We start from the raw sequence: 21,574 nt of genomic DNA on the forward strand, positions 1-21,574 counted from the left end.
TCCATTTTCCTAGACTCTTACTTAAAGTTCCAATTTTTTTTTATTAAAGATTTTATTTATTTGACAGAGACACAGCGAGAGAGGGAACACAAGCAAGGGGGAGTGGGAGAGGAAGAAGCAGGCTTCCCGCTGAACAGGGAGCCCGATGTGGGGCTTGATCCCAGGGCCCCAGGATCATGACCTGAGCCGAAGGCAGACGCTTAACGACTGAGCCACCCAGGCGCCCCTTAAAGTGCTATTTTTTATGAGAACATCTAAAAATAATGAAGTTTGATTTTAGAGTGTTGGATAATTATTGTTCTACTCTGCTTCAAGATCATTCATGGCATTTTAGTGATCATTTTTATTAAATTGGTAAAATTTAAAATTTTGTCTCTGACCAGTCTTCTAGGCATTAGTTGATAATTTGTTTTCCTTCTCCCCTTTTGTGGGATATTTCTTATTATTTTTATTAGGTATCTGTGAAACATTTCAGCATATAAAAATGTACAGTGAACGATGAACATCTGTGAAACCAATTCCAACCTAAAGAAGTAAAACATTGCTGATAGAATTATAAGCCCACTGTGGGCTCCTTTGCATCCTGTGCCCCTTTCTTCCCCCTCAGCTATAATCACTAATCCAAGTTTTTCTGTGCACATTTTTCATTCTGTTATGACTTTTTTTTTAAACATAAATGGTATTATCCATACATCTTTTTATAGTTTGGGTGTTTACAATAAACATTATTTTCAAGATGAGTGAGCTTAAGGGTTTTTTTTAAGATTGATTTATTTATCTATCTATTTATTAATTTATTTATTTTAGAGAGAGTGTGAGCAGGGAGAGAGGGACGTGGGGGAGGGAGAGGGAAAGGGAGAGAGAATCTGAGGCTGACTCTGTGCTGAGCATGGAGCCTGTTGCGGGGCTTGATCCCACGACCACAGATCATGACCTGAGCCAAAAGCAAAAGTCAGACATTTGACTGAGCCACCCAGGTGCCCCAAGTTCATTGTAATTTCTGAATGGTGTTTCATTGTACATGGTTTCTGCCTTTTTGCTTCACGTGAAATGGCACTTCCCAGTTTTATTTCACATTACATTTTTTCATGTTTCATTTTTAGTCTTCTGGATTACTTCTATGAATTGCCCATTTAAAGACTTTTCAGCTGCCTTTAACTTGGTTGTCTTTGTCTTGTGGGAGTTGGGGTTTTTGCTGTTTTAAAATGATTTTCCTGGGGCACCTGGGTGGCTCAGTTGGTTGAGCATCTGCCTTTGGCTCAGGTCATGATTTCAGGGTCCTAAGATCAAGCCCTGCATCGGGCTCCCTGCGCAGGGGGACATCTGCTTCTCCATCTCCCTCTGAACCCCCATCCCCCGCTCCTGCTCTGTCTCTCAAATAAATAAATTTTAAAAATCTTTAAAAAAATGATTTTCCTGATAACAATATTCCTTTTTGGTTATTTGAATTACACATACCTTCTCCCAATCTGTAGTTTCTCCTTTCACTTTGCTTTTGCATGGAAGTTTTACATTTTAATCAAGTGGAGTATGTCAGCTTTTTTTTTTATGGTTTGTGGATTTGGATCTTGTTTAAAATACTCCAAGGTCAGAACGATATTTTATATTTTCTTTTTAAAGTTTTAGAGTTTTACTTCTCACATTTCTGTCTCTACACCAGCTGTAATTTGTGTGTAAAATAAGAAAAAAATATTATTTTCCATTTGGATAATTAATATACAAGCATTTTTGATATAGGCTGTCCTTTCCCCTTGATTTATGATACCCTTCTATCTTTCATGTACTGTTTGTGTGCTCTATTTTATTGGTCTGTTAGTCTACCCTGAGCCAAAGTCACTGTTTTAATTACTATCTTTTTAGTAAGTTTTGGTATCTGGTAGGGTGAATCTCCCTTTTCTTCCTTTGGAATTATCTTGGCCATATTTATTCCATTGCATTTCCATATAAGTTATAGAATCAGCCTGTTAAGTTCAACAAAACTCCTTTTTGAATTTTGGTGGGAATTTAAATTTATTGCTTTGTTTGGGAAAAATGACTTTGCGCTGAATATAAGCACAACAATAACCAAAAAAATTAATTGCATTTATACACACTAGCAACATACAGTATAATCTTTAAAATACCATTTACAATCGCTAGAAAAACTATAAAATATGTAGAATTAAATTTCACAAAAGATCTATAGGACTTTTATAGAAAATTATTCTTAAAAATAATGAAAGACATACAAGAAGATCTGAATAAATGGAGAAAAAAGCCATGCTCTGGACTGGAAGATTCAATATAAAAAAAGAAGTCATGTCAACAATTGCTATACTACAAGTAATGACTTATATGTGAATTCTTTTGGATTTTCTTTATGGATAATCATATGTTCAGTGAATAATGCTAAATATGTTTTACCTTTCTAATTCTTATTCATAGAACATTTTTCTTATTCTGCTGGCTGGAACTTGTAGTATGGTTTGTATAGAAATGCAGATAGCAGGTGGTCTTGTGCTGTTTCTGATATTTGCTGTAGGTTTAAATCTATTTTATATCTCATTGAGGACATCAAATTTTATTGAAGGCTTTCAAGTCTCTTTTGAGATGTTTCTTTTTAGAATTTGCAAATATGAGTATATTGATTTCTTATACAGTACCATCTTTGCATACAGACCAAAGCCACAACTTTGACATGTTGAAATTTTTTTTACACATTGCTAGATTCACTTAAAAAGTTTTTTAAAAACATTTTTTACATATTTTCACTGGATTCGTAAGTGAGATTGGCCTGTGGTTTTCCTTTTTCATGCTGTACCTGTCCTTATTTTTTATGTAAAATTTTTATTGAATTGTAACACTACAAAGACATATGTAAATCATATGTGCACCATAGTAAAGTTTCACGAGGTGAACACACTTGTGTATACAAGAGAAAGAACATTTTAGTACCTGAACGCCTCCTCATGCTTCCTTCTCATCAGTACCTTTTCCCTAAGGGTAACCACTAGCCTAACTTTAACACCTTAGTTTTAGTTTTACCTGTTTTTTAAAAAATTTTAAATAAATGAAACCATACATTATATACCCTTTTGATATGGTTTATTTTGACCAATGTTATGTTTATGGTATCCATCCAAATTGTGGTTTATTCATTTTCATTGCTGTATAATATTATATAACTTCTTCATTCTTCTGTTGATGAACATTTGGGTAGTTTTTTAATTTGGGTTATTAAGAATAGTACTTTTACAAACATTCTGGTACATGCCTAATGGTGAACATATATGTACATTTCTTTTCAGTAAATACCTAGGAGTGGTTATTGGGTATGTTGTATATTAGGCTTTAGTAGAGTTTACCATTTTCCCAAAGTAGTTGTCCTTACCTTATATTTATAGCCAGGCTATTGCTAGACTGATAAAATAAATTTGGAAGTCTTTTCTTCTCTAAATAGTTTATGTAAATTGGGATTATCTATTCTTTGAATATTTGGTAGCATTCATACATAAAATCATGTGCGTCTATTTTTTTGGTAATTGTTGTAGTTATTAGGTTGAGTTTTTTTGTTTTTGTTTTTGGTCTCTGGGTAGGATTTTTATCTATTGATTTCCTTTGTGTAATGCTAACATCTATCTAGCTTTTTAATTTCGCTTTGGATTTGTTTGATAAATTCTGTTTCCTGGGAAATTGTTCATTTTTACTTAATTTTTCAAATTGATTAGGGTAGTATTGTTCATAGTAGTATTTTTGCTTTATTCTCTGGTGTATCTGTAGTAATGTCATACTCATGATACTGCTTATTTTCTTCTCTCTTTCCTTGGTTAGTCAGAGGTTTGTTTCTATTTCAAAGTATCAACCCTGGGTTTTGTTAATGGTCTTGTTTATGTCATTGCTTTTTTCAAATTTTCTGCTCTTTTAAATTTTCTTTCTCTGTTTTGAATTTATTGTTCTTTCTCTGTTATCTTAATTGGACACTTAGCATATCTTTTTAGTCTTTTTTTTTAATAGAAGCATGTAAGGCATGCATTTTTTTAAGTTCTACTTACAGTGCATCTCACAAATGTTGGTGTGTAGCATCTTGGTTGTTATTCAGCTCTAAATATTAAAAAAATTTTTTCTTTGACCAGTGTTTTTAAAAAGCATCAGTTTTAAACATATTTAAAGAAATCAGTTTCTAACTTAATTCCACTGTAATCAGAGCATAGTCTGTAAGATTTTAATTATTCGGTATTTGTTGAGATTTTATTTGTGGCTAGGTTTGAAGTCATTTTTAAAAATAAATGTTTCATGTGTACTCGAAAAGAACACGTTGTCTCTACTTGTTAGGTGCAGGATTCTGCTTATGTCCATTGGATCAAGCTTTTTTTATTGCATTGTTCAAATCTTACTTTAAAATAAATTGATTTATCAGATAGTTATTTTATTAAAATCTGCTCTTTCATTTGTGGATTGTCTATTCTTGTAATTCAGTAATTTTTTTTTTTATTTTGAGATTAACTACAAGATCTGTACAGATTTAGAATTACCATGGTCTTCAACCCACAACTAATTTTCAGATTTTTATTCTAGGTTCATGCTTTAAATATCCTTAGAGCCTTGTTCAGAGATACACGTCTGGGAGAAAATATTATTCCGTATGTTGCTGATGGAGCTAAAGCTGCGATTCTAGGCTTTACATCACCAGTCTGGGCAGTAAGTGCTTTTGCCATTTTTATTCATTGACTTAATTATACATCTGAGTAGGTTTTAATAAACTACTTTTTACCTTTTTTGTTGGCTTTTTAGCCATACCTCTTTGTTTTCTTATTTAAGTGATTGCTTTAGAGGTTTTAGCATATATCTTTAGCATCACAGTCAACCCTCAAGTGGTATTATATCTCTTCAGTTGAAGTATAAGACTTTATAAGAACCTAACAATATATACTTCCATTTCTCTCCTCCCAATCTTTGTGTTTTTTTTTAAAGATTTTATTTATTTATCTGAGAGAGAGAGAGATCACAAGCAGGCGGGAGGGGTAGAGGGAGAAGCAGACTCCCCACTGAGCAGGGAGCCTGGGACTTGATCCCAGGACCCCAGCTGAAGACAGATACTTAGTGACTGAGCCCCCCAGGCGCCCCAATCTTTGTGCTTTTATTACACATTTTACTTTTATGTGCATTATAAACCCATACTACATTGTTAATTATTTTTGTTTAAACTGTCATTTATTTCTTTTTTAAAATTTACCATTTTAACCATTTGAAAATGTATAGTTCAGGGGCATGAAGTACATCTGCAGTGTTGTGCGGTCATCCCCACTATCCGTTTTCAGAGCTTCTTCATCATTCTAAACATGAGCTCTGTATCTGTTGAGCAGTTACTCCTCCTCTCTCTCTTCCCTCTGCGCATGGTAACCTCTGTTCTACTTTCCAGACTCTGTGAATTTGCCTATTGTAGCTACCTCGTAAGTGAAATCATAGGACGTTAGGCTTTTTGTATCTGATTATTTCACTTAATATAGTGTTTTCAAGATAGTGTGTGTCATAATTCCATTCCTTTTTAAGGCTGAATGATACTCCATTGTGTGTATGTTTGACATTCTATTTACCCATTCATCTGTTGATAGGCATTTAGATTGTTTCTTTTTGGCTTCTGTGAATAATGCTGTAATGAACATTGTTTTACGGTTACTGAGTTTCTGATTTCAATTCTTTTGTGTATATCATATGGTAAATCTATGTTTAACATCTTGAGAAACAGCCAAACTGTATTCCGCAGTGGCAGTGCCATTTTATACTTTTATCAGCAATGCACAAGAGTTCCATTTTCCTTACGTCCTTGCCAACACTTGTTATTTTCTCTTCCGTTTTTTGTTTTGTTTTTTGATGATAAAAGCCATCCTAATGGGTGTGAAGTAGTATCTCATTCTGGCTTTGATTTGCATTTCCTTGCTGGTCAATGATGTTGAGCTAGAAGCAGAACAACTCTTAGTATTTTAATATGTCTTTCTTTTGGATGCTGTGGGCTCTGGGTATCAGAGTGTTGAGTAAGTGCTGTAAATACACTCTGTCACGAGGTTAAAAAAGAAACAACAAAAACAGAGGTGCCTGGGTGGCTCAGTTGGTTAAGCATCTGCCTTTGGCTCAGATCATGATCCTAGGGTCCTGGAATTGAGTCCCACATCAGGCTCCCTGCTCAGTGGGGAGTCTGCTTCTCCCTCTGCCTCTACCCCCCACCCGCCCTCACTTGTGCTCTGTCTCACTCACTCTCTCAAATGAATAAATAAAATCTTAAAAAAAAGATAAAAAACCAAGTTAAAAAACCCAAAGTATTAAAATGGAGGAGGTTAAATATTGAGTCGCCTTTTTTTTTTTTTTTTTTTGGCAATATGATCACTGTCCAGAAACTTTTGGACTCAGAACACTAAAGATAGTGGACAGTACCCAGGATAGTACTTGTTGGACTTAAGAAGGTTAGCTTTCATGATTCTTGGGAGAAGCACCATGATTTTATCGTTTACCTTCCGGAATAAAGGAGACTAACCTGTGACTTGTGAGTGCTTGACATGTGGTTTAAAAAAAAAAAAAAAGACTGGCAATGGGAGAAGAGGAAAGAAGCTAGACCTTAATACATTGCCTGTAGAATGGAGAATTTGCTAGAAAGGCAGGCGTTCCATTCAGTGATCTGCACAAACCATTTTATAACTCTATGATAAGCCTCTAATTGAGGGTCAATATATGGTAGTATAGCTAAAGGCACAGACTTCCAGTGTAAAGAGAAATCCTCAAGGTTGCCAACTTCTGCCTGGAAAATTGTGCATCTTCCTGTAAGAAAGACAAATGTCTAAAATCCTGTCTAGGAGCATTGCCTAACTACTCCCGAGGACACAGTGTTTACCTTCTGCATTTACAGGAAGCAGAGCAATACCTGTGTACCTTTGGTAGAGTCATAGAGGTAGGAATGTGGCTTGACCATCCGGAAAACTAGAGATCATAAAACTGATTGCCAGAAATATCAATATTGTTTTCTTTAAGTCATAAATTCAAGATGAACAAAGAAATGCTTTCAGAGAATGAAACCTGGTGACTTCCAACATTTTAGCAAAACTGAAAGTATCAAAAATGAGTGGACTCATTTTTTAAAAAAATCTTTTTGAGACCTTTAAAACAGTAACACGTACACTGCAGAAATTTTGAAAATAAAAGCATAAAAAGAAAAGTGAAAGTCGCCTGTTTAACTACCATATAGATATAATCATTATTAGCATTCTGATGTATTTTCTGCCTTTCTTTTAATGTGGGTTCTGTATGTGTGTAGTACTCAGATACATATATCCACAAAAGACTGCATAAATATATATAAATACTCATGTGTAGTTTTATTTTCGGGAATCTTCCATATTGACACTGGTTTTGAAGGAATCTTTTTGGTTCTTTTCAGTTTGCTGTACTAGAGGAAATAAACATCATAGCTCTAATGATCAATCCTATGACTTTAATATATTGATTGTTATGTTTTTTTCCTTATAAAAACTTAATCTGAGATATGCCAAAATTATAAATCAACATAATCAGTGAATGTGAAGAGGGCTTCATTTTAAAACAATTAAAATTTATGGGGCGCCTGGGTGGCTCAGTCGTTAAGCATCTGCCTTCGGCTCAGGTCATGATCCCAGGGTCCTGGGATCAAGCCCCGCTTCGCTTCGGGCTCCCTGCTCAGCGGGAAGCCTGCTTCTCCCTCTCCCACTCTCCCTGCTTGTGTTCCCTCTCTTGCTGTCTCTCTGTCAAATAAATAAATAAAATCTTTAAAAAAAAAACAATTAAAATTTACAACAGTTTAAAGCAGCTTACCACAGGATTCTCTGTTGAGGTCATTTTAAGAGTGATTTTTCCTGAACGTGTGTGAAGTGTGGGTTAATTTACAGAAACCTAATTTGTGTACATCTTCTCAGGAATGGATCTTGTGCCTAAAGGTCACTACATCTGTACTTTTTTTTTTTTTAAGATTTTATTTATTTATTTGACAGAGAGAGACAACAGCGAGAGAGGGAACACAAGCAGGGGGAGTGGGAGAGGGAGAAGCAGGCTTCCCGCCGAGCAGGGAGCCCGATGCAGGGCTTGATGCCAGGACCCTGGGATCATGACCTGAGCCGAAGGCAGACGCTTAACCGACTGAGCCACCCAGGCGCCCCATTACATCTATACTTCTCACTTAACTGTTTCTCCATGCTGGAGAGGAAAAAAAACACACACACAAATAAAATTAACTTAATTTTAATTTTGCAGTAAAGGAACATTTTTCCAACAAGCATCCATGTATAATTTTATTTGTTTCCTCAGTCTTTTGTATTGAGACCCTATACGTTTTTCTGTCTTTGCCACCTGTTGGACGTTTTTAAAATATAGGGGTAAGGTATTGTTGTAAACAGATTAGGCATTAGGAACACCTACTGTGTTGCAGATGATATATTAAACACTAGAAATACATGGATAAATAAGACATAATCATAATAATGGCTGTCTTGTTGAAGATTTTCTGAGTGCGCCTGGCATCATTTATTTTGATAATCTCAGTTAATGCTCAGAACAGCCTTGTAGAGTAGATTCTATTATTATAATCCTCATTTGCAGATAAGGAAGATAAGCCTCAGAGAGGCAAAATAACTTTGTCTAAGGACATACAGCTATTATCTGTCTGACTCCAGAATCAATTTATTATAGCGGAAAGGTTTTGGTGTTATAGGAATACAGAGAAGGTGTGTTTTACCTACCTTGTAGGGTTTTGGCCCTGTTCCTTAGGAAACAGAACTGGAAGTATAATCTGGGTGCTAAGGTTTTATTGAATGGTACAAACCCACAGCAGCAAGAATGAAGGAGAAAAGAGAAGAGGTGAGACAAGGAAAGAGGAAAGGCATTACTGAACAGGTCTTGACCTTGCAGGAAAACTGAACTAGTTGTCTGGTCGTGTGATAGATCTTCTAGCCAGGCCATGTGAAACTACCACCTCTTGAACAGTCCCATATCCTTTTTCTTACTGTCAAGGGTTAACACTTGGGGCATTAACACAACTTGGGCAGGGGTTGATACAACCCTTGGGCAGCTGCGGGAGAAGGCAGTTCCCATGCCCTGTGATGTAGTATCTCATCTGAGTCTGGAAATGGCTGGATGAGCCACAGCCTCCATGGGTATAGTTGGGACAGACCCGGGGTTTTAAACTATGGCTCCCACTGCTGTAGAAAAACCCTTCATGACAGAGTTTCTCAGTAAGGGAGTGATGGCATCTGATCAATGTAGTTAAAAAATGGAAACTCAATTGTAAGGTGGCAAGACTTAAAGGGAAGGAGGAAGACTAATCAGGAAGCTATTGTAGTAGTTCTGCCAAGAGATGATGATGGCTCAGAATGGAAAAATATTAGTAAAAATGGTGACACGTGATGATCTTTGATATGTATTTTAGAGATGAAGCTAGTTAAGTTAAAGAGACTGAGTGGCTCAGTCAGTTAAATGTCTGCCTTGGGCTCAGGTCATTATCCCGGAGTCCTGGGATTGAGCACCAGATTGGGCTCCCTGCTTAGCGTGGAGTCTGCTTCTCCCTCTGCCCCTGCCCCTTACTCGTGCTCTCTTTCTCAAATAAATAAATAAAATCTTAAAAAAAAATTTAGGTAAGGGTAATTTACAGGTACATATATGGGAACCAAGGCATTTCTGGGCAGTCCCCTTTTTTTTGTTCAGTGACTGGAAAACCTGATCTTTCCTTGCATCCTCATTGCAGGGCAGCTAACTCATCTTCCCAGCTTGCCCATAAACTCCACTGAGTATGCCATTTTAACATCCTACTAAGACCCACACTGGGCTTATATTTCTATCTGGTATATCCTTAGTTGCCTCCCTCAGGCCAGCTCTGGTCTACAGTATGCAGTGGGTTTCAGAGGAGGAAAAGGAACCTTTCAGATATTCCCAGTAGCGCTGCCGTACTCTGTGCTCTGTTGGCCTCAGCATGTCCAGGGTCTCTGATAGCTGTGAGTTTGCCACAAGGGTGCCAGGCTGAAGGCTTTGTGGTGCTTAAATCTAGCCATGCTCTACTCATTACACTACATGCCTTGGCATGGGGCTCTACTCACAGGAAAGATACTTTTGAAAAAACTCATGCATAGGTGGGGTATGGGCTGGTGGACGCTCTGTCTCTTCGTCTCACTATTTTGGAAGGAGGTCACCTCATTGAACTCCAGAACGTGGCTGGCCCTCCCCTTAATCACAGGCCCAGAAATCCCAATATAGCGCTGCTGCATTACGGATAAGGGACTTAGGACCTAAAGTTTTAAGTGTCTTTTTCAAGGTCACATGGCTAAGAAGTGATGAAAGGCAAATTAGAATCGAAATCTCATTTAATTGTTTCAGAAAGTATTTCTTTCTACTGTAAAGTGGCACCATGTACACTAGACAAAATATTTTCTATTACACACAGATCCCGTTCTCAGGGATGTGACCATCTATTAAGGGTGAAGGTGTATGGTGTATAAATGACTATACCACATAGTGATTGCACATGAGAGGCTCTGCATTTATATTTTAAAACGATTTGTCAAGAGAGCATTTATGTTATATAAGAAAAGCCATACATAAGAAAAATGTATTATCTACACAGATACATATATACATGCATACACACTTTTACACACACACACACACACACACACACACTGCTTCGTGAAACCTAATTTCTTTTCCTTTACCAAATCTTTCTATATTTTACATAAGTCTATGTGGTTAGCTTTTTCATGCTAGAAAGGAAAGAAAAAGTATATGTACTTAGTGAATAGAAGGGAAAAATTGATAGCAATTGTAGCTGAATATCAAGTCCTTATCAACGATATGTTGGGGGCTTGATGGAAGAGGTAAGAAAACAGGAAGGTTTTCTGGTATTTTCCTTAGGGTAAGGATTAATTATAGCCGAAGTTATTTAGCAGCCGTTCTATTCTGTCCATTTTTAACTTTACTATTACTTTTTTCTATTGTTATTCTCCTTTTTACTTGTATTCTCCTTGATCCATCCTTCCCAAATAGGACATGTTTTCGTTGTCATTACTGTGATGAGTTTTTCAAAATATACTAGTGCTGATAATGACCTTTTTCATTACCCACATTGATATGATATCGGTGATTCATATTAGCATTTACTATCAGTGATTTAGGAGTTGGTAATGCAGTTTGTCAGTCAGTTTTAACCTCTCTCTCAATTGTATTTCTATGTAATTTCCTTCCTTAATTAGCTTTATAGTGGATAGGGACAGAAAATATGGATGAAATATTAGAAAATAAAAAGGAGTGCCTTAACTGGATGTCCTGGAACCATTTATACTATTGCAGCGAAACATAGGGACTCTCTCCTATCTTAAGTAACAGGTAGTGTCTTCCATGCTAGTTATTTACTCTATATTTACATTAATGTTTTTAATGTTATACTATATAACTTCTACACATTTAAAATATCAAGTATATATTTCAACATATGAAAATCAATATAATACACCATATGAATAGACTAAAGGACAAAACCACATGATCACCTAAGCAGATGCAGAAATCCAAACACCATTTCATGTTGTAAATGCTCAATAAACTAGGAATGGAAGGGGACTTTCTCAACCTGACAAAGGGTATCAATGGAAAACCTGTAGCTCATACTAATGGTGAGAGACTGAAAGCTTTCTTACTAAGATCAGAAATAGGACAAGGATATCAACTCTTTTTTTTTTTAAGATTTTATTTATTTGAGAGAGAGAGAATGAGAGATAGAGAGCACGAGAGGGAAGAGAGTCAGAGGGAGAAGCAGACTCCCTGCTGAGCAAGGAGCCCGATGTGGGACTCGATCCCGGGACTCCAGGATCATGACCTGAGCCGAAGGCAGTCGCTTAACCAACTGAGCCACCCAGGCGCCCCAAGGATATCAACTCTTGCCATATCTATTCAACATTGTAGGTAGGTCAATTAGGCAAGAATAAGAAATAAAAATAAGAAATAAAAATCAACCAAATTGGAAAGGAAGATGCAAAGCTTATCTATTTTTAAATGACAGTCTCCTTATAGAAACTCTTGAAGAACACACATACACTCACACACATACAAAACCATTAAATAATTAATCATTAACAAACAAATTCATCAAGGTCGTACGATATAAGATTAATATATAAAAATCAATTGTATTTTTATACACTAGCAATGAACAATCCACAAGTGAAATTAAGAAAACAATTCCATTTATAATAGCATCAAAAGGAATAAAATACTTAGGAATACATTTAACAAAAGAAATGTAGGACTTGTATGCTGAAAATTACAGAATATTTTTGGAAGGAATTGAAGAACGCTTAATTAAGTGGAAAGATACTTCATGTTCATGGACTGGAAGACTTCATTAATACTGTTAAGATGGCAATACTCCCCAAAGTGATCTACAGATTCAATATAATGTCTATTAAAATCCCATCTGAATTTTTTATAGAAATTGACAAAGTGATTGTAAAATTCAGATGAAAATGCAAGGGACTCAGAATAGCCAAAACAATCTTGAAAACAAAAAGAGGATTCACATGCTCAGATTTCAAAACTTGCAGCAAAGGCAACAGTAATCAAGATAGCGTGGTACTGGCATTAGGATAGACATTTATAAATCAATGGAATAGAATTAAGTGTCCAGAAATAAAACCTAACATTTAGTAAAAAAAGACAATTCAGTGGGGGAAAGAATAGTCTGTTCAGCAAATGGTACAGGGACAACTGGATATACTACATGCAGAAGAATCAATTTGCTTCCTGTCTTACACCATATTAAAAAATTCACTCAAAATGGATCAGACTCCTAAATGTAAAAGCTAAAGTGGTAAAACTTTTAGAAGAAGATATTAACTGTCAATCTTTGTGACCTTGGATTAGGTAACAGTTTCTTAGATATGACACCTAGAGCACAAGCAGCAAAAGAAAAATGATAAATTAGACTTGATCAAAATTTAAAATGTCTGTGTTTCAAAGGATACCATCAAGAAAATGAAAATACAACTGATAGAATGGGGGAAAATATTTGCAAATCATGTATCTGATATTTGGTTAGTATATAAAATATATAAAGAACTCTTTTTCTTTTTTTTAAGTAGTCTCCATTGCTGGGGGCTTGAACTCAGGACCCTGAGATCAAGACCTGAGCTGATGAGATCAAGAGTTGGATGCCCAACCAACTAAGCCACCCAGATGCCCCAGAATATATAAAGAATTCTTAAAATAGTGAGAAAAATTATGGCAACCCGGTTAAAAAATGGACAAAGAACTTGAAATTATTTCTGCAGAAAAGATATGTGAATGTACAATAAGCACATGAAAAAATGCTTAACGTCATTAATCAGTAGGGAAATGCAAATCAAAACCATAATGAGATACTGTTTCACATCCATTTAGAATAGTTATAATCAAAAAGATGGACAATAACAATTATTGGGGAGCATTTAGAGAATTGGTGAAATCGGAACCCTCATATATTGCTTGTGCAAATGTAAAATGGTACCACCACTTTGGCAGGTCCTCAAAAGGTTAATGTACAGTTGCTGTTACCAATGGGAGAGTCTGCATTGTGTAAATGGAGGTCTTGGTTCTTGGATTCCCCATGAAAGATTTGTGTGAGGATCCACACTCAAATCAAGGCGGCCGGAAGGAAAGTAGCAGGCACAAAGCAGTTTATGAAGGACAATTACACTCTCAAGGTGGGCAAGTGGGCAGGCCCAGAGGTGGCAACTGTACCGGGGTTAGGGGGTATCTTTTCTTTCTATGTTTGCATAGGTTGTGGGTCATAACTAGGGCAGTCTTCGACTTACATTGTTTCTAATCATCTAAGGGACTCCTACTGGTTGGGAGGTGGAGTTTTTGACCCAGAACTGTCATGGCCATCTTCTGCCATGGGGATAAGTCAGGGGTGGGTTGAAGAAACCACAATGTGAATATATTATAATGAAGCTATAGGTTACCCTGGGGGCAGAGATTGAAGAGGAGCGTGCATGTTCTGTACCTGTGACTCTTGGTCTGTCAGTGTTGGAAGCCGTGAGGCCAGGATGTTAAAAGCCACAAAGTCAGGATGTCATGCCCCAGGCTTCTAATGTGTCACCTATTTATCACCACCTTTGCCTCCAGCTCATGTCTGACTGCCTACTCTATCATTACCATATGACCCAGCAATACCATTTCTACCTATATACCCAAAAGAAATGAAAACACATTCACACAAAAACTTGTATGTGAGTGTTCATAGCATCATTATCCATACTAGCCCCCAAATGGAAATAACCCAGATGTCCATCAAATGATGAGTAGATTTTAAAAATGTGGTATATCCATGCAATGGCATATTATTTGGCCATGAAAGGGAATGTCATACTGATACATGCTACAACATGGGTGCACCTTGAGAACAGCTAAGTGAAGGAAGCCAGACAAAAAAGGCTGCATATTGCATGATCCCAGGAATATGAAATGTCCAGAATAGGCAAGTCCATAGAGACAAAAAGTAGATTAGTGCTTGCCTAGTGGGAGAGGATGTGTAATGACTAGTAATGTGTATAGGGTTTCATTTTGGAGTGATGAAAATATTGTGGCATTAGGTAGTGGTGGTAGTTTCCGAATTTGTGAATATAGTAAAAACCACTGAATAGTACCCTTTAACATGGCAGATTTTATGGTGTGTGAATTTTATCTCAAGAAAAGGAAAATTAATTTTCTTTAATGTCTTAAAAGATCATTATTTGGTGATCTTTGGGGGCTGCTGTGGCATTAACTCATTATTCTGCAAACTGGTAAATTTATGGAAATGATTCTGTAGTAATCCAGTAACAGGGTAACCAAAGAGTGGATGAGGGAAAACTTTACTTTCTGAAAATTGTAACTAATTAATGGTAGAATATCACCATGTTGCTACACCTACTAGAATAGGCAGTGATGATTCTTGGCAGCTAGTGAGGGAACGTGATACTGAATGGATCAGACTACTACTATTGGAACCCTCAGATCTATCTTAATATTACTGAAAGACTGTCTCCTGCCTCCAGCTTATTGAATCAGACAAGGGATTTTCTCCCTGGGGGTTCTCATTCACTTCGTCTCCCGGAACTCCTATTTTAGCTTGACTGCATCTGGCAGCCTTTGTTAGAAAGTTTGGTTTAGGGCAGGATGGGATTTGTGCTTCTATTTTTCTTTTTTGGTTTTCGTGTGATTCCTGAGAGGACACCGGGTTTTATGACTTTACCAAGTCATCTTTTTTTTTTTTTAAGATTTTATTTATTTATTTGACAGAGAGAGACACAGAGAGAGAGGGAACACAAGCAAGGGGAGTGGGAGAGGGAGAAGCAGGCTTCCCGCTGAGCAGGGAGCCCGATGTGGGGCTCGATCCCAGGACTCTGGGATCATGACCTGAGCCGAAGGCAGACGCTTAACGACTGAGCCACCCAGGTGCCCTTTACCAAGTCATCTTAAACCCAAGAGTCTTTGGGCACTAAGTCAGTAGACCAGGTGAGAGATAATCAAGATCTGAGCTAGGGCAGAGGCCGTGTTGACAGTTTTAACAGGACAGATTGATTTGTTGCCTGGGGATATTAGTCAGGGCATATAGTAGGGGCTTCATTAATGTTTGTTGACTGTGGAATGAACATAAGTGAATTTGTCCAATTTTAGGGTTTCATTGCAATATTGGTATGAATTATGCCACTTTGGTATGAATTGTAGCCCACACCTAAAGTTCCAGTGCATGAGTTGAGCTTCTGGAGGAGAAGTTGCAAACTGGTGGCTGATAGGTCAAATCTAGCCTGCAACTGTGTTTTATTTGGCCTTGATGTTTTGTTTTGTTTTTTTTTTTCCTTTAATTTGTTGCCAATGTTAACAAATAGTAAGATTTCACATAAAAACTGGGTTTTCTGGCTTCTCTCGAGAAGGCAGATCTGGCAGCACTGGGCTTACCTTCCCTTGTGCAACTCAGCTGAAGCTGAATAGTGACTGCATTAGACCCAGGCTGGCGCTGCCCCTGCCACTCACTGCCCTCTGTGGGCATTTGAGTTTGTGACCCGTGCTGCCGTGGTTTCAGGCGGCTGTTTTATAAATCTTACATTGTTACTTTTAATTACCTTTCTTCCTATATTAATAGCTATTTAAACATACCATGTGATTATGACACCTGTCTCATTAGAAAATAAGTTCTGTGTTGGCCATAAGTGTGTCTTCTAGATATTCTCCATGGTGCTGGTATCATGCCTTACACACTGTAGGGAAGTATTTATACATCTCTGCTCTGATTTGGCAAGGTAATCGAGGAAGCCCAGTCGGTATACCATGGCACTCAAGACATTTTTATGATCCAACAAAACATCTTGACACATTGGTTTGGACATAGGTATCTCTGTTATTACCATTTTTAAAAAAAAGATTTTATTTATTTATTTGTCAGAGAGAGAGAGCATGAGCAGGGGGAGAGGCAGAGGGAGAAGGAGAAGCAGGCTCCCCACTGAGCAAGGATCCTAATGCGGGACTTGATCCCAGGACCCCGGATCATGACATGAGCTGAAGGCAGACACTTAAGGGACTGAGCCACCCAGGTGTCCCTGTTATTATCATTTTGAAGAAATGACTTGTGTTTACTAAAGATAATTCCTTCCTCTTATTTTTTGTTTTTTAAAGATTTTATTTATTTGACAGAGAGAGAGTGAGAGCAGGAACACAAGCAGGGGGAGTGGGAGAGGGAGAAGCAGGCTTCCTGCTGAGCAGGGAGCCCAATGCTGGGATCATGACCTGAGCTGAAGGCAGACACCTAACAACTGAGCCACCCAGGCGCCCCTCCCTCCTCTTATTTTTATTAACCAGTTGTCTCAGACGATTATAGGGTTCAAATTTATTAAATTATTCCATTGTGGGGTTAATAAACAACATTTTGGATAATAAGTATTTTCTTGACCATATTAATTAATGTGGACTGAGTTATGTCTTATAAATATTTCCCATAGGTAAATGCTTACAGAAAATAAGTGGAAAGAGCTGAGCTCTTTACTGGGTTAGTCCTTGTCAGAAACGATATAGGAAAATGAATTAAATATATATGTTATTTGATGATACAAGTACAAAGAAATAAAATAATTGGTGGTAATTTTAGAAGTATAGGAAAGAGCTGTGTTGTGTGCATGTGGTTGAATTATAGAGCTTGGTGTAAGAGGAAGTCATTGAGTCAGTTACTATACAGTTTTTGAAAATTATTTCATGAACACAAACCATATTTGCTTTAGCCCCACATTAGCCAATTGGGTAAGGACTTTGAATGTCAAGTTTGAACATTGTAAATGTTGGTTTCATGCCATGTGTATTTCTTAACCCTTATTGTGCGTTTATTTTTACATTAGGTGAGAAATTCATCCACACTTCTTTTTAGTACCTTGATCACAAGAATATTTGGAGTTAAAAGAGGAAAGGATGAACTCTCCAAAAAAAATAGGTAAGCTTCATCTAATGCTAACTTTACTTTTTACAAAATATTGTCCTGGCCAAAAATAATTTTTGGAAATTTGCTTACTTTTATGGATTCATCTAGAGCATAAAACTATTAAAATGCTATAGTAAATTAACGTAGGCTGCCAAATTCTAAGCTCTTCAGCAAAAATACCTACTGTTTAATAAGTGGACCTTTCAAAGCAACAAAAATACAGCAAGGTAGCAAGGGCTGAAATATTGAGCTTGTTTCTCAGTGCAACAGCTGAAGTTTTTTTTTTTCTTTGCATCTTCAGGTATTCCTGAAATGTCTAAGTTGCTTTTTCTTGATGTGTTAACCAAGTACTAGCTTGTGTAGTATCTTTGCTTTTTTGCATTAAACTCTGTAGCCAAGGGGAGCAGTTACAGATAGATGTTGGCCACATGGAATAAACAATGCTTGTTTACTTTTAGGTCTTTAGTGTTACGGTTTTTCTTTAAAATGTTTTCCTTTTAAGATTTTTTTTCATGTCTGGAAGGAAACTTATTGAAACAGTTTAATTATGGGTAATTTTTAGATATAATGCACAAGTTCCGTTTGTTGGTTTTTAAAGAAAAGTTTTGAATAGTTGTTTCTTCAGCACTTGGGAGGATTTGATGGTAGTCCAGTGGCCAAGTGCTGACACTAGATGTCACTGTCGCTGCATGTTTAATTACTTTCTTTACTTCATTTAGGATCCAATTAGGCCCAGTACTTCTCTTAATGATCTATAGATAACTAAGGCCCCTGTTCCTCTCCTACCTAAAAAGGCTGATTATCACAATTTTTAATTTAGGTTTTAAGCTGTTACTTGTTAAAATATTTTCTTGCGATGGAAGTGAGTTTTAGGAATTAGAAAATGTCATGGAACAATTTTATGATGCACTGTTGATAATTCGAATGAAACCTACTGATAGTTCTGAATTGTCATTTAAATTGCTACTTATCACCCTGTGAAATTCAAATATTTAAAAAGAAAGTAACTGGCTATAAGTGTGAATACCCTGAGTGTATTCAGGAAATACTGGAGAGTTGTTGTTGTTGTTTTAATCAAGTTGTATTTTTAAAATAATGCTACCATTAGTTTGAAAGGATGATTACGATTTTTACTATTAGCCATTTTCTAAAGAAGTTCTTCCTCTCCGTAGTTTGAAATCACTAATATTTGTTTCTCCTTAGCTTTCTTTATTTTGTTAGTAATTCTAAGAAGTATTAAGGTTTAAAACAGTTTGGTCATGTTATAAGGCCATGATAAATAATGGCATAAATAAAATATGAGATAATTAACAGTGAAATTAATGTTTAAAACTGAACATGACAGTGAAGAAATGCTCTTTTCCCTTTTACTTTTTATAAAGTGAGTGATTCTCAGATGTGTATACAGATTTTACTATGTATAGGAGAAAATCATCAGATTCATTCCATTTAGGTTATGTCTGAAGGAGGGCGGAAGAATAACACAATGAAACCACCCTGCTTTTAATCATTTTGCCAAAGGCATGCTGATGGGAGCCACCATAATAAATTCATTCTTCTTAAATAGGGAAGGTTACAAAATATGTAACGTTCCTAGAAAGAGGGAAATGGAATATTCATATAATTGTTTTAAGTAAACGTGAAAGGTGAAATGAAGGAATTAAGAAATTAATAATTTTTTTAAATGTGATGAACATTCTTGGTAGGAAAGAGTCTTTATTTTAATAATCTGAAGATTGGTCTAAATCAGTATGTATACAAGGCTTCTGTTCTCTGTAAGACTATATTTCCTGAAGCATCCACTAGATTTGCTGTGCAAAACCTTTAGTGTCTTAAATTAGCCATTATTTGTAGTGGTTATTCTAGTTGTAGTTTGTTTAATTATGTCACTTTTTGTTGAAATGTTTATAACCCTGTTCCCTACAATATTAACTCCCTGAGGGCAGAACCTTTCCCATCTATTCTGTATATGTATAATGGGCACTTTAAGAATGCTAGTAATAGTGATGTCTCGTTGGTTGGTTACTCAACCATCGAATAACAACACTCAGCTGATGAGACCTCACAGGCCAGTTAAGTCTACTTTCGTAGCCACAGATTGTTCTGCACACCGTCTTGCAAATGTGTGCTCTTGGTCAGAAGGGAACTGGTCATAAAAAGAACATCTGCCTTTTCCCATCTAGTGGGGAAAAAATGGCTATCCTGGAGTAAACAGACTTGGTTTCTAGGCATTTTGCTGCTGCTAGAGATGACCTTAATAGACTCCCTTATCCTCTTTGTACTTCAATTTCTCCATCTATGTAACAGGCGTAATAAAATCCGTGCTCTGTTCTCGTAGGGCTATGGTGGGGATAAAACAAATGATTAACTGTTCATTTTCTTTTAAAATGTTGGAAGTCACGGTCCTGGCTGTCAGTTAAGTGTCCGACTCTTGATTTCAGTTCAGGTCATGATCTCAGGGTCCTGAAATCGAGCCCCGGGTGGGGCTCCGAGCTCAGCATGGAGTCTGCTCGTCCCTCTCCCTCTGCTCCTCCCCTGCTGCACACGGGCTCGCTCTCAAATAAATAAATAAAATCTTGAAAAATAAATAAATAAAATGTTGGAAGTCCTACACAATTAGAGTTTGCTTTTTTTCTGTTACCACTTCTGTTAAGGTGCTCATCCCATCATCTTAGAGTTACACTGAAATTTTTGAGGACAGAGTCAGTGTCTAACCCATTTGTATACCTGGTACCTACCGTACGTGTGGCATAAAATAGGCACAAAGAAATAGTTACTGAAAGAGCAAGTAAATTTTGTTACTAGAGGAGAGATAAGAAATCTGGTTTCTATTCCCTGCCTTTGTTGCCATATAGCCACGATAACCAACTGAGACAAATTAGTTAACCTCTCTGGGCCTTGGTTTTCTCCTCTAAGATAAGAGATTTGGACCATCCTGGAGGTCTCTTATTTTTGCAAAATACTAAGCTAAGGCTTTATGTAATTGTTACTAAAATTGTGGGTTTGGTAAACCGCTCTATTCCCAGTTCCTAAAACAGTACCTGCCTTGTAGTATGGACAAGAAGTTCCCTTTTCATATGTAAAGAAGGGAGCAGGAGGTTCTGCATCCCCATTTATAAGTATGTAGAGTGCTGCACTGGTAATTGTTGGACTCTAGAGCTCCTTAGTCTTGTTCTAGATGTGTTTCTTGGATTATGAAGAATGAGAAAACTTAAGTTTCACTTGGTTTTTTGAAATAATGTTACAATATTTTAATTTGCTAAATCTCTTTTCCTTTCCCTTTATTACCCCCTGGCTGACTTGGCCTGACAGAATGAATCTTTGATCTCACGTAGAGGCAGAGCCTGCACAGCTCTGTGATCTGGGGAGTGTGCTGGGCTTTCCAAAATGGCCTCCATCTGCAGTGTTGTGAGTGGGCGCCCCTTGATAGTTCCTCGTTCCTTATAGGACAGGAGCTAAACCAGTGTGATCTTTAACTCTAGGTCTTTCTCTTTAGCCCCTGTGGGTATTAACCTTCAACTATTCTAGTTTCAGGTAAATGACAAATGTCAATATATAGCAGTCTGAGAACTTTATTTTAGATTTTGCCAAAGCTTCATTTTCGTCCTCAGTATAGAGAGTATTCTATAGCTCTTGCTTTCTCTTATTTTATTTTATTTTGTTTTGCTTTGTTTTATTGTATTTATTTATTTATTTGAGAGTGAGAGAGTATGTGCACACATGCATGCGAGTGGGAGAAGGGGCAGAGGGAGAGAGAGATGTTTTTTTAATTCTTTTTTTTTTTTTTAAGATTTTATTCATTTGACAGAGAGAGCACAAGCAGAGGGAGAGAGAGGGAGAAGCAGGTTCCCTGCTGAGCAAGGATCCCAGTGCGCGACTTGATCCCAGGACCCTGGGATCATGACGTGGGCCGAAGGCAGCCGCTTAACAGCCTGAGCCACCCAGGCGTCCCAAGAGAGAGATTCTTAAGCAGGCTCTGTGCCCAGCACAGAGCCGGACACAGGGCTCCATCTCAGGACCCTGAGTTCATGACCTAAGCCAAATTCAAGAGTTAGACACTTAACCAATTGAGCTACCCAGGTGCCCCTCTCTCTTCATTTTAAATCAATT

The 21,574-nt window shown here is 37.0% G+C and overlaps 1 protein-coding gene across 5 annotated transcripts in view; it reads left to right on the plus strand.

Annotated features, from left to right (window-relative positions):
* THADA (THADA armadillo repeat containing) overlaps positions 1 to 21,574 on the plus strand; it is a 322,099-nt gene that overhangs the window by 78,615 nt on the left and 221,910 nt on the right. For all 5 annotated transcript variants that reach the window (XM_028103861.2, XM_088026549.1, XM_088026548.1 and 2 more), the window contains 2 exons: positions 4,555 to 4,677; positions 17,385 to 17,476. In XM_028103861.2, the coding sequence (XP_027959662.1) occupies positions 4,555 to 4,677; positions 17,385 to 17,476 (215 nt within the window). The remainder of the gene's footprint in view (positions 1 to 4,554; positions 4,678 to 17,384; positions 17,477 to 21,574) is intronic.

The sequence above is a fragment of the Eumetopias jubatus genome, unplaced genomic scaffold, assembly GCF_037043125.1.
Source record: "Eumetopias jubatus isolate StellerSeaLion01/CBP00866 unplaced genomic scaffold, mEumJub1_p1.0 scaffold_9, whole genome shotgun sequence".
NCBI lineage: Eukaryota > Metazoa > Chordata > Mammalia > Carnivora > Otariidae > Eumetopias > Eumetopias jubatus.